At 40.7% G+C, this 13,736-nt stretch overlaps 1 protein-coding gene across 1 annotated transcript; it reads right to left on the bottom strand.

Annotated features, from left to right (window-relative positions):
* Positions 1–637: 637 nt before the first annotated feature.
* Positions 638–7,927, bottom strand: rpl23 (ribosomal protein L23). The gene is made up of 5 exons (XM_037793130.1): positions 7,787–7,927; positions 6,399–6,482; positions 5,442–5,570; positions 3,584–3,697; positions 638–772 (listed from the first exon to the last, which is right to left on the bottom strand). Exons 1-5 carry the CDS (start codon positions 7,797–7,799, stop codon positions 690–692), a joined length of 423 nt encoding a protein of 140 aa, XP_037649058.1. The 5' UTR covers positions 7,800–7,927; the 3' UTR covers positions 638–689.
* Between the last annotated feature and the right edge of the window lie 5,809 nt (positions 7,928–13,736).

Raw genomic sequence — 13,736 nt, forward strand, 5'->3', positions numbered from 1 at the left:
AATGCCCTGAGCTATCTACCAGGCTCACAAATATACGTTAGTTTATAGATTAATCACAGTCCATATATTAGCAATGCATAAATATAACACGGTTCCCATGCTTCATTCATCAGATTTCTTTCCACGGCTCATAAATTACAGTTCGTAAATCAACTTTTATGAAAACTGCAAAATCAAAACCAGTAATAAGTACAACTGATGAAGTTGCACTTTTACACTGCAAAACCAAACAAGATGAACTGTTGATGAGGTCATTTGTCTAAATATCCAATACTTAGCGGGAATAAGCTCTCACATCAGTATCACATCCATCCATAACGCACTTAAGCCTCTGAACAGCCACGGCTGTTTTCAGTTCATCTGGCTTTTAGAGGTCCTCTCTAATTCAGTGACATCTTCTCGAGGCTTCAGTTATATTAGTTGAACGCTTAATATGGGACAGATTACACCTTTATCATTCTTATTGGTAGATGAAGATTAGTGACCAAATACATTCCCATCATATCTCCACCCGTCTTCAAACTGAATAACTGGAGACATCTGTGTGGTGTTCAGAGGTGTTCAACATTTTAACTTATGTTCCCTTCAAAATTAATCATTTCCTCTACATCCAGGTTAAATGAAAACAGAGGCATGAGGCTGGATAACCAACAGTTTATTGAAAACGAACAGCGGTGCAGGGTTCCAGCTCAGGCTATGCTGCCAGCGTTGGAGGCGATCCTGGGCCAAAGGTCAGCACACTCTTTGGCCACTGGGCCTGTGATGGCTGAACCTGGAGATACAGAGACGGGAAGCAGAGTTAATTTGGTTCCAACATGGCATGCTTCTCTTAAATACAAATGGGACAACTGACTGCTGCATTTCAAACTATTAACATGTTAATGAAAAAAACAAGTAGAACGTGGCAAGGTAAGTTGACAAACTTCATTACTGAACGCATTAGACGTTTGGTTTTAGGGTATAGTCACAAATCTTTAGTAGACTTTGGTGACTCCGCTATTGAAAGCAATACATGACATTAAAAACCTGAGCAGTAACTAGTGCTGGGTATCGGTACCATAAAACAACCCAGTACCAAGTAGTATCAAAACTTCTCCAGTCCAATGATGCCTGCAATCCACCCTTTATGTGCCCAGATCGAGAAAAAGATGATTGTGTTTTGCTCGCAGCCAGTCACCTCGAACGTTATTTGATTTATTGTGACGTGTGATTGGCCCACTACTAGGGATGCCCCGATACCAGTACTGCAACCCACCCGACCCGTCTTGAAACACGGACCAAGGAGTCTAACGCATGCCTGAGTCAGAGGGTGCAAGCTAAACCCCGTGGCGCAATGAAAATGAGGGCCGGCGCGCGCCGGCTGAGGTGGGATCCCGGCCCATTTTCGCACCACCGTCGGGGAGGTGGAGCGTGAGGACCCGAAAGATGGTGACGAGAGGTTAACGTCACGCTGCCTTAAAGTGGTATCGCGCTGTTGTATGGGAGCCGTTTTGCAAGTACATGAGCACCATGTGCCATTGTTTTTGTGGCTGGTGAGTGAAGCATTTTACCAGCATTTAGCTGGTGCCAAATTTCAGCTTCCATTCACATGATGGGCATCAAATTAAGTACTCTAGTGCAGCGGTTCTCAAACTTTGTACATCATGCACGCACCAAATATTTGGCTCTCCAAGTACCACCATTATGACCGATGTTAAAATAAAGTAGCGTAGGCCTACCCTATTCAGCAATACACAGTTCACGCAGGAGCCAAACTACCCAACTACGTAGCGGGGTAGTAGCGCGTGCATACGTTTTTTTCTTTCAAAATAAAAATATTACAGTAAAGCCAAAACGCATTTTAAATGCCATTTCAATAATCTCACGGTTAAGGTATATTATTTTTGTATTACATGTGCGTATTGTATATTATAAATAATAATATGCGCATATACGAAAAAGATAACTAGTTAATATGATTAAGATAAATTTGTACGTAATTTAAGATACATTATAAGTAATGAATTGGTATTCTGGATTGATAATGAATTTATATTTTGATAAGGATAATTATATCAGTAATTCATTTATATTTCTGTATGACGGAGATAAAAGGTAATTTTAGTTGGACAAGTTTAGGAAAATTAATTAGAGTATATGTTTAGCTCAATAAGGAAGCTAGTTAATTATTAATGAATGATTTATGGAGAAGGGGTGGGATTAAATAAGTTTTTACTTCTCACTCCTTTTCAAATATGTAAACCGAGGCATCAAGTGTTTGACAATTTCTTTTACTTACGCTTTTCATTGTAAGTAAATACTACTTTTTTCTGGCTGTCCACTTGCTGGTATGATCATTCTCTTTTTTTATTTTACATGTTCGAAATAAATTTTGAAATGAAATCAATGAATTTTCATTTGTTGTAGTATTTTGATAGTATTATATGTTTTTAAATTAATTACATTTTTAAAAAATACTTCAGAGATTCCTCCGCGTACCACCAGTGGCACACGTACCATAGTTTGAAAACCACTGCTCTAGTGGTATTGGTTCTGGCATCGTCATTTTTTTAAACGATACCCAGCCTGAGCAGTAACACACTTGTATCACAGAGCAGGTTAAAGCTGTCTCATCACTGATTGAGATCAGTCAGCCACAGTGTGACGCTGCCGTCTCACCCACAGTGATGAGCTTAATATTCCCTTCTTCGACAACTCACCTAGCCACTGAGCAGACAAAGCAAGTGCTTTTTAGAAGGGGAACCATCTTCCTATTGACCTACCACCTGTGTCACTAGGGGTTGGGTACTGAACTCGGTACTTTTAGAGTTCTGACAGAATTACACACTGTAACAATTCACGTTAAATCAAAATCGGTGCCAAATTTCGAAATGCACAGCTGGCCAAGGCAACACGTCTTCACGCACGCGCTTTGGACCTATTATTTTTACAACTGAAAAGTACAGGAACTTTTCAGTTGTAAAAATAATAGGTCTCAACTTTTCAATTTCAACATTTTTTTTTTTACACACCACTCAAACCGGTCCCTCCAGACTCCAGCTTGTCGGTCTGCCACCAGGGCATAGCGTGGGAAGGCGTTGCGTGTCTCGGAGGAAGCGTGTGCGTCAAGACGTGTTGCCTTGGCCAGCTTTGCATTTCGAAATTTGGCAGTACCTGGAATTCTTTACCCGTACCAAACTCCAGAATTCCAGGTACTGGTACCGGCTCAAATGTACCCTATGTAACACCACTGAGAAAACACTGACGTATGTATGCACACGTCCCAACGGTGACATTGATGCAACTTTGCTAATGAAAACTTGCTACTGGTTTCAAAATTTTCGCAAGGGCAGCTATTGAGAGGGTGAGAATTAATGAGAAACATTACCACAACCTATTTCATGGTCTAACATGACGCAAGTCGCAGTACTTGTACATGATAATCTCTAAAAACAATCTAAAATGCCTCAAGACAAATCCATGTAGCTGCTCTCAGTTCTGAGCTTAAGGTCATTACACACCGATCAAATCTATTTCTTGTGACCCTGCTGTTGAGATAACTGTACAGTCAGCAGGACCTGGAGTAGCATCCAAATGAACCCACCTTTCATTTCTCCTTTGTTGTTTACTATGACACCCGCGTTGTCTTCAAAGTAGAGAAACACACCATCTTTTCGCCGATACGACTTCCGCTGCCGTATCACCACCGCAGGATGCACTGTGGGCAAAGAGAATGTGGTTAACTCTAGTTAATACAACACACCTGGAAGATACAGAGACATGGTCACTGCAACAGAGAGACTGGGAGTAGAAACAATTATTTCACTTTAACTTAATCCACATTAGAATTGTGGTAACATCCACAATCACTGTATTAATCCAACTGCTGTAATGTTGGTATTTGTGTTGCAGTACGAGTTATTCAGTATTCTGCCCATAAAGCTGCAAATGACACCGCCTGTGCTTCCACGTATTCCTCACTCGGCTCATATGGAGTTAAAAAACATGCAGACACCTTCTAGATAGCAATACATTTCTGCAATGGAGTGGTACCCGATTATTTCAATGCTCCTTTCAGCTGCTACTTTCTCTTCACTGCTATAATGTCACGTTTCCAACAGTGGAACTCCTCTGTTACATTGTACATGATGCTGGTTGTAAATACAGACGCCTGAGGCCTTTCCCAGATGTTATAAAGCTCCTTCAGCCGCAGTGTGTGAAGGAGAGCTACTGCAGGTCCTTCTGCTGTTGTTCAGGCCTACGATTAACACAGACTTTAACTAGATGGTGAATCAGAAAACAACTAAACTATAAAACGTTTAATCTGTTATCGGTCTTCACTCTGGTAAGAGGTTGACGTCACGCTGACGTAAAGTGGTATCGTGCCGCTGTATCGGAGCCGTTTTGCGAGTACAGTGATGTTGACATGTGTCAGATCAGTCCGATCGTCAGAAGCGTCCAATCAGTAACTGATATCCAATAAGGGGGCGTGTCGGTCGGTAAAAGACTTCCACAAAGGATACACTGGATACTGGTATCTGTATCACTTTAAGGGTACTGGTATTGGTTCTGGCACCGTCATTTTTTTTTTTTTAAACGATACCCAGCCTGAGCAGTAACACACTTGTATCACAGAGCAGGTTAAAGCTGTCTCATCACTGATTGAGATCAGTCAGCCACAGTGTGACGCTGCCGTCTCACCCACAGTGATGAGCTTAATATTCCCTTCTTCGACAACTCACCTAGCCACTGAGCAGACAAAGCAAGTGCTTTTTAGAAGGGGAACCATCTTCCTATTGACCTACCACCTGTATCACTAGGGGTTGGGTACTGAACTCTGTACTTTTAGAGTTCCGACAGAATTACATCATTACTACCGCGTGACGATTCACGTTGAATCAAATCGATGCCGAATTTCAAAATGAAACGTATCACGCGTGAAAGAAAACACAAATCTACAAGGTTAAACGTGTATATTATAAGAGACATTTGAAATCTTTCATTACCACATCGTATTTTAAATGCCGCTGAAGTCACTATAAAAAAAAACCTCAATCAAAGATTTGAATGTAAAAAAAACCCAAACATTAAATGCAGCCCTATCTTTGGGCCAATCCAGTCAATCAGGAGTACCAGACTGACTGCTGAACCCAGCTGCTATTTCAGAAAGAGGAGGCGGTGGCGGGGTGGAAGTGAGTTAGGAGTGTTAGTGGAGAGACGCTGCTGCAGGAGGACCAGCAGCTCTCCACAGCAACAGCATGTGTCAATATGTAACGTAAATGTGTACATTAATAATATAACAATAAGTTTAATCGACTAGTATTTCTGGTGCTGACTAGCGAGGGTAGAAACGTTTAATTGACTAATTGTGCACATCCCTAGTTCATATGACAGTTAAACTGCCTCCATCTCTTAACCTAATACTAGAGTAACTTGAAGACAGACTAGTTGTTTCCACTCACCCTTTTTTCGGAGTTCTGGCTTGCCTTTCTTGACTGTGGCCATGACCATGTCACCCACTCCTGCAGCAGGCAGACGGTTCAGACGCCCCTTGATGCCCTTGACAGAGATGATGTACAGGTTCTTAGCACCTGAAGGATGGAGGGAGAACACAAACATGAAATAAAGGGACACTGGGGGAGAAGGTGAGATAAGGAGCTGGGACAAGAGTTTCTAAAGAACAGTGTCATATTCTGGCATTTTAGAAATGACACAGGCTACAGCACTTTGTTTCATCACTGATTGAGATCAGTCAGCCACGGTGTGTCGCTGCTATCTCACCCACAGTGATGAGGTCCATATTCCCTTCGACGACAACTCACTCAGTCACTGAGCAGACAAAGCAAGTGCTTTTTGGAAGGGACAGAGCACTAAGGAAGGATTGGCCAAAAACACAAACCTTACAATGTGCCATAATTAGTCAAAATCAATACAGTCAACTGCCTGCTAGTTTAGCAACTCGCACTGAACTCGTCTAACCACCACAATATAATGTACACACAACATGTACAGCTTTATCTGCAGTGATTACAGAGCAGTAACTTCCTGCTGTCTGCGCTAGTTGACTGGTAACTTCAGCTACATATTTAGTGTTTCAAGGTTAAAGTGGTAATGATCTTCTCATTTATCAAAGCAAGAAAGCCAATAAAGTTATTTCCAAAAATGTCAAACTATTCCTTTAACTACCAGTCATTGCTAACACACGTCTACCGCCCGCTCAAGCGGTCAACATGCAACTTTTCCTGTTAAATTCAGTTTAAAAGTCAACAACTAAGATTTACCCACTAATCTGAGCAGCAAGGTTAACACGGGTTTAAGCATTTCACTTGATTAGTTTCCTTCAACTCGAGACTTCAAATCACCTATGCTGAATTTGAAAATTTAAGCCATGGCAATACAATAGGTTAGTAGAAGCGTACCTGTGTTGTCGGCGCAGTTGATGACCGCTCCCACTGGGAGACCCAGTGAGATGCGGAACTTGGCTCCAGACGAACCACCACGTCCTGTAAGAAGACAAGGAACACATTAAAATAATCTGTTACATCTATACCACTTCCAGGACAAATCAAGGAATTAGAGATTCACATCAGAGAGAGATTATACAAATGAAACACCATGTCTACATTTATTTTCCAGTTTAAGCAGCACATTGATTAACAGTTTAATTGGTTTTCCACAAGCAGACACTGGAAATCCTGATTCAGTAGTTGACAAGTTACACGGATCACTTTTATTGTTGCATGCTTTTTGTCCAGCATGTGATCCAACACCTCTTATTGTCACTTTAGCTGCTCTGACAAGACCAAACACCCAGAGTTGAACAACTAGTGCACCCAGTTCTAACACGTGTACAAATATAAGATTTTAACATACCATCACTGCAATGTCAAAACACATCTCCAGAACATTAACATCCAGTGAGCTGTGATGACATCAGTGGCTGATCTCTATACACCTGTATACTCTTAATAACTACAATACAACTTTGTCAATTTGCACTGAAATTCACTTTGCAGCACATTAATTATTATTCAGCAACAAGATGGAGTTAAACTAACTGCAGTTTACTACAGTTTATTAGACTATGACAGATCGCCAGTTAATAAGACCTTTGATGACTGGACGAGGAGTCTTCGCAAACATCGAGACTCAAAACAGTCGATACTGGACAAGTGAGTCGACAGCAATATGCTGGCATTTCTCAGATAAGACTCTTTGACATCAGAAGGCCACAAATGACTTAAATGCTAACTGGCTAACGTTTAGCTGAATGATCACAGCATGAGCTGATCGACAGACACACAGACTCTGGCTGCCACTGTGTATTAACTAACTGTATTTGCTCAACAGTGGTTAAGTTTTAAAGTGTGACAGCGCTCTCCACGATGCACACTACCACCAACACGTTACCGGCGCTGCCTAGCTAGCGCAGCTAGCATTAGCATTAGCTAACGTCACACATTACTGAGACGGTTTGCAGAACGAGACTTCACGTTTTAATTCATTTAATAGTGCGACATTAGGTCTACTGTGATTACACATGTCTGTAGTTCACAGCAAACAGCACATTCTCGTGTTCTTCCTCCAGCTTTACTCGCTTCACGCCGACACGGCGCAGACAGGGAAACATGGCTTCAGCCAACTGACCAGATATCGCTCACAAACTGTTAACTACTCGCTTTAATTTCAAACTAATCACATAGATGTGTTGTCTTTCCCTCTCTGTCACACACAAACAACACTTTAAGCGCTAGCTGGGGGTAAAAGACAGCAGATGAAAGTGGATTTGATCAGGCTGGTTTCCTACCTCTCTTAGACATGGCTGCTGTAGGGAAAGAGGACGACGGTGAAAAGGATTCTGGGATATAAAGTTGAGCGGAACTTCATCCGGGTCGTGGCGCGGTGACGTGCTGCATTCAGGGGCGGTCGGAAACAGCTCAAACACGGAATTGGCATTTATCGTAGGCCTGTTTTTGCATTGATTTTAGGCAATCTTTTTTAATATTTGTATGGAAACATACTTCGACATTCATGACTTACAGTCTTATTTTCAACCATCCAGTATTTTCATTACTCGTTAATGAACCCAGTAGATCGATCCTGATGGGCAGGTTGGCACATTGTATGGCAGACTCTGCCATCAGTAGCCTATTTGAATGTGTGTGGGAATAGGTGAAACGCTATGTGAATGCAAGTCCATTTACCATTCACCAAACAGTAGCCTACATGGACACAATGTACCATTTGAACAATAAGTAAAATTATTAAAATATGCTCTCTAATGTTTTCATGGAAATACACCCTGACCTTTGTTGTTGTTAAAGGTCCCATATCGAGCTCATTTTCATGTTTATACTTGTATTTTGTGGTTCTACTAGAACATGTTTACATGCTGTAATGTTCAAAAACACATTTTCTGAATACGGGCTGTGTGTATTTCTCCATTTATTGAGTGTTTTGATAGTTACACAGTATTTATATAGCACTTGAGATTGTGGCTTCTCTTTCTCTGATCACCGGTTCAAGGCTTGGTGTCAGTCACCACATTTCAGTGTCCCTGAATCTCCTCTGTCCAACTGTCTTCATTCATCTTCACCCCCTAGATGGAGTGCTAGACAGGAACTGCATTTACATTTTAGATATTTAGCTCATCCACAAAGGCTTTGAGAAGGGTGTATATAGGAGCCTCTGGGTCTGAAAAGTGAAGCCAATGCGGAAGTACCTTAAAGGTCCCATATTGTGCTCATTTTCAGGTTCATACTTGTATTTTGTTTCTACTAGAACATGTTTACATAATGTAATGTTCAAAAAACCCTTTATTTTCCTCATACTGTCTGCCTGAATATACCTTTATTTACCCTCTATCTGAAACGCTCCGTTTTAGTGCATTTCAATGGAATTGCAACGGAATTGCGTTGCTAGGCAACAGTTTGGGTCCATGTTTACTTCCTGTCAGCTGATGTTATTCACATACACTGCAACAGGAAATAAACTGGGACCCATTTAGAATGTTTATGTTTAAAACCGTGTAATAATGTATATACTGTATATTTGTGACATCACAAATGGACAGAAATCCTAACGGCTTGTTTCAAATGTGTGTATTTCTCCGTATATTGAGCGTTTTGATAGTTTAACAGTATTTATAAAGCACTTAAAGCTGCTTTATAATATAAAAGACAGGGAAATCTCACTTTTTACAATATGGGACCTTTAATGACTTATTTCCTAAATACAGCAAAGAGAAAACTCACAAAAGATTGGAATAGCAGAAAAAGAAAAATAGTGCTCACAAAAAATGGTTGACCCCACCAACACTTGGTCACTTCCTCCAAGTTACAATAATTACTAGCTAAATAGTTAGCCTACATTAATTAAATACATGTTCTCACTGTCACCTCTATGGTATCTAGAAATGGAGATAGTTTTGGTTTTACTTAATCACCTGTGATTTCTGTCTCCCCTTCAGTACAATGGAGGTAGCTAATGGAATTTAATTTGCATTGGTCACGGCGTTGAAAAATTAGCCTATATTTAAAAACTTCAACAGCAGCATGTCTTCCCAGAAACATACTGTATGTCCCAGCTCTGATTACAACATCGCTGATAGCTCTGTAGTGTCTTGAAAACTGTCAGAAACTTTGACTGTACTATCTAAAATCATTATCATATTGATTCTGATAATAAAATAAAATAAACGTAACTTTTTATTTTGTATCTGTTTTTTGTAGAGGTATGCTACAGCTGAAAGTTTCAAATTATTTAGCAACCATTTATTATAGCAACCGCAATTTATTTACTTATTCTGCCAGTTGGGTTAGCTGTAAATAAAACATCATTATCACCTTATAAAGATATTATGGCAAACTTGTCAGGAAACAGTTATTTACATATCCATCAGCAATAACATATATTTGATGTCGTATTTCATGCTTCCTTTTGGCTCTGCTTTGGTCTCCACCATCTCCTGATAGAAGCGACCCTATGTTCACCTGCTAGCAGCTAACTTTGTTTGCCTGCCTTTTTTTGCTGAAAGAACAAGGTGGACGAGAGTGATGAGACAAAACCAAAAGAGTAAAGTTGTGGGCCGAAAAAATAAAGCTCTATAGATCGGAGGTGAACTGCCGAGTTGGGTCTATAATTCTCTTCTCCCTATATATGACCCCTTTCACACTACAGGAAGTCATCTGATCCATTAATAATCATAATAATATACTGTAAAATATGCAGCTTTAAATTCTGTATTACCCACAATTTTTCAAAAGTTCACTTTTCTTTACGAACTTGCTGTCACCAAGTTGTATCTGCTTATTGATGGCGTAACACTTCATTATTTTTTCACATCAGGATCATGTAGTGTATGCATTCATTAATTTAAATCATGTGGTTCTTTATGTGCTTTCATAACATTATCACAATATTGTAGACAGCTCTCTAAAATGTCTAGTAGTGAGACCAAACTATTCAAAGAGTCTCCTAACGGAGCTTTTTTGTTTGTTTGTTATTTCCTTTATTAGTGCTTTGAAGGGCGAGACGGTGGTGCTGGGGTTAACATTGCCACCTCACAGCAAGAGGAGGGTCGCAGCTTCAAACCCAGCTTGGGTCCCTCCTGTGTGGTGTTTGCATGTTCTTCCCGTGTTAGCTATGGTTTTCTCCCAGTTCTCTGGCTTCCTCCCACAGTCCAAAGACATGCAGGTTAATGTTGACTCTAAATTGTGTTTGTCTGTCTCTATGTGTCAGCCCTGTGATGTGTGTGTGATGTGGCGACATGTCCAGGGTGTACCCCTCCTATGCCCAATATCAGCTGGGATCGGCTCCAGCCCCCCGGCGACCCTGAATAGGATAAGCGGTTACGGATAATGGAGGGATGGGCGATAGTGCTGGAGGGATCACGTGGAGGAATGGGGATAGTGCTTTGGATGTTGTATTTTTGTCATTTGTCAGAAGACAAAATTGAAAGAAAAATACCATGATCAGTGATGCCCGTCATACTCATTTCCCCCTTTTCAAAAAAAGAGGAAGCAGAGAGGAGGTTGTTCTTATGAACCATAAATGATGTACATTCACTACATCCAAATAAAGTCATATCTAAATGACACATCTTAGACTTATCTTGGATGTGAGAGGACAGCACTTATCAGACATCACTCACAACCAGGGTAAGGCATCAGCTCTAACATGTTTGCTATACAAAAAGAGCACCTGTGTAACATTATAGTGATGTGGGGTGAGGGGTAATTTTTGACAATTAATGATATTTATTATGAAAATGATTTGTCAACAATAATCTTCAGATTATGTTATGGATAATGCTAGTAATGCACAGCAGAGGCTGATGGGAATGATGTCATTAGGTGTGTAGGTATCTTGTCTCAAACTAAAGTGGACATTTTGACCCGCTTGTTTTGCCAGATTAGGATGATATAAATGTTAAATATCATATCCTTTTAGCCATTTCCTCCTCTCAAGAAATATTTTGAAATAATATTGTGTAATGTCACTTTTACGTACAGCTCTAAATGTGCTTCTCAATAACTAACTCAACTGAGCTGGATTGAGCTACATTATGTGTTTGCATGAGAGACAGAATGACCTCATTAACCAAGTCTGCCCCACGGAGCTCAGATAAACCTCAACATGGTCGCAGTCTTAAAGGGCACTCGGGCACTGCGGCAGCTACTGGAGATATGTTACACATGTATGCACTTGACTACTCGCACATACAGCAGGTTTTGGGTACTGGGTACTTCATACCAGCACCTTCCCTCATACAGAGAAGATAACAACTACAGTTTACTCAGCACAGTATTATGCCGTCCTCCCTCCACAGAGAAACAGGTAGTCACCAGCGTGTTTACAATGACTTTGACTCTACCACTAGATAGCAGCAAATCACCATCACTGTTTCTGGAGACTCTCCTTTTCAAGCTTAGAATGAGAGTAAAAACCATGTTGGCATATAGCACACAGACATACAGATATCGGCTTGTGCCTCTCCAGTGTTGCTGACTGTATTGAGTTACAATACTGTACAGTATATCTGCTGATACCAACCGCAATACTGGGCTCCAGGTGGTGTGTTGCAGGTTTATGATGATCGTGGTAATTATACGTCTTGCTTTGATGAAAAAGTTAAAGACTTATTATTATTATGTTATTATTTATTAAAAAAACAAAAATATGGTCCTCTCTCTATAGGTTCATGGTGGAGAGGAGGTTTTGTTGCTCGGGCTCTATCTATCTGGTGTGGAGAGGAGGTCGTGTTGCTCTGGCTCTATCTATCTGGCATGGAGAGGAGGTCGTGTTGCTCGGGCGCTATCTATCTGGCTTGGAGAGGAGGTTGTGTTGCTCTGGCTCTATCTATCTGGCGTGGGGAGGAGGATGTGTTGCTCTGGCTCTAGCTATCCAGCGTGGAGAGGAGGTTGTGTTGCTCGGGCTCTACCTATCTGGCGTGGAGAGGAGGTCATGTTGCTCTGGCTTTACCAGTTTGGCGTCGAAAGGAGGTTGTGTTGCTCTGGCTCTACCTGTTTGGCATGGAGAGAAGGTCGTGTTGCTTTGGCTCTATCTGTTTGGCGATGCCGGGAAGCTGCTTGACATCCTCCTGGATCCACCTTCTCACATATGTTCTCATTATATGTATTATTTTTTGTCATATGGATTGTCTATGTTGTATTTTCATTTTGTTGTTACTCTGCACACACGACATCTATTGCACATCTGTCCATCCTGGAAGGGGGATCCCTCCTCTGTTGTTCTTCCTGAGGTTTCTAACATTTTTTCCCTGTTAAAAGGGTTTTTTGGTTGGGGAGTTTTTCTTTATCCAATGAGAGGGTCATACTGCAAAGGACAGAAGGTGTCGTATCCTGTACAGATTGTAAAGCCTCCCCGAGGCAAATTTGTGATTTGTGACTTTGGGCTATACAAATAAAATTGACTTGACTTGACAAGACCCGTGGACTATGATTAAACCTACAGTATGGTCTTTTTTTTCATTATTTGTCACAGCGAGGAAGGTGTTGTCCCTCGCCACCACACAAATAACCTTCTGGATATATCGCACAGTTTAACCTATAACCAAACACATTCACTGCAGTTGATTTCATAATATTGTGGTTTAGCACATGATAAATCTGCAGTATGCAGTGCCATGTGATTCTGAAGATTTTTTAACGTCTGAAAAATATGAAATCAAAACTATATCTGCTGCAGAAATATTCCATCTGTATCTCTACATGTAACTAAAATGGCTTTTCTGTTACACTGATTTAACACTAATTTTGCAATGTTAACTTTGTTGAAATACAACCCATGTGACTATAGGACCCTGACTTTTCCTGAATGTGTGTATATTTTATTCTAACATTATTATTTTAATAAAATTACGAAACACAAAAGAGTTCTGAGTATTTCTACCATAAATGGTCATATTGACCGGTGTTGTATCATTTCAGTGTTGAAGACAGCGTGTCTCCAATGGATAGCAACTATTGTTTCTCGTTGTTGTTTTACTCTGTTGCAAAGCTACCTTTAGCTGTGAGCTAAAACCCAGGAGGAAAGAAAGCTTTCCAGCCTAAAATCACATTGAATTAATTATCAGAATATGAGATGAAATGTCATCAAGAAGGAATGTGATTGCCACAGAGGCTTTAGCCAGGCTTCAGAGTCTGAGGGAGGATAGTGACCTCTCCTAGGTCTCTTGAAAATTCATCTGTCACTGACTCTGAGAGTGATTCAGAGATGATTCCCCTTAGGAAAAA

This window comes from Sebastes umbrosus, chromosome 14, assembly GCF_015220745.1.
Source record: "Sebastes umbrosus isolate fSebUmb1 chromosome 14, fSebUmb1.pri, whole genome shotgun sequence".
Lineage (NCBI taxonomy): Eukaryota > Metazoa > Chordata > Actinopteri > Perciformes > Sebastidae > Sebastes > Sebastes umbrosus.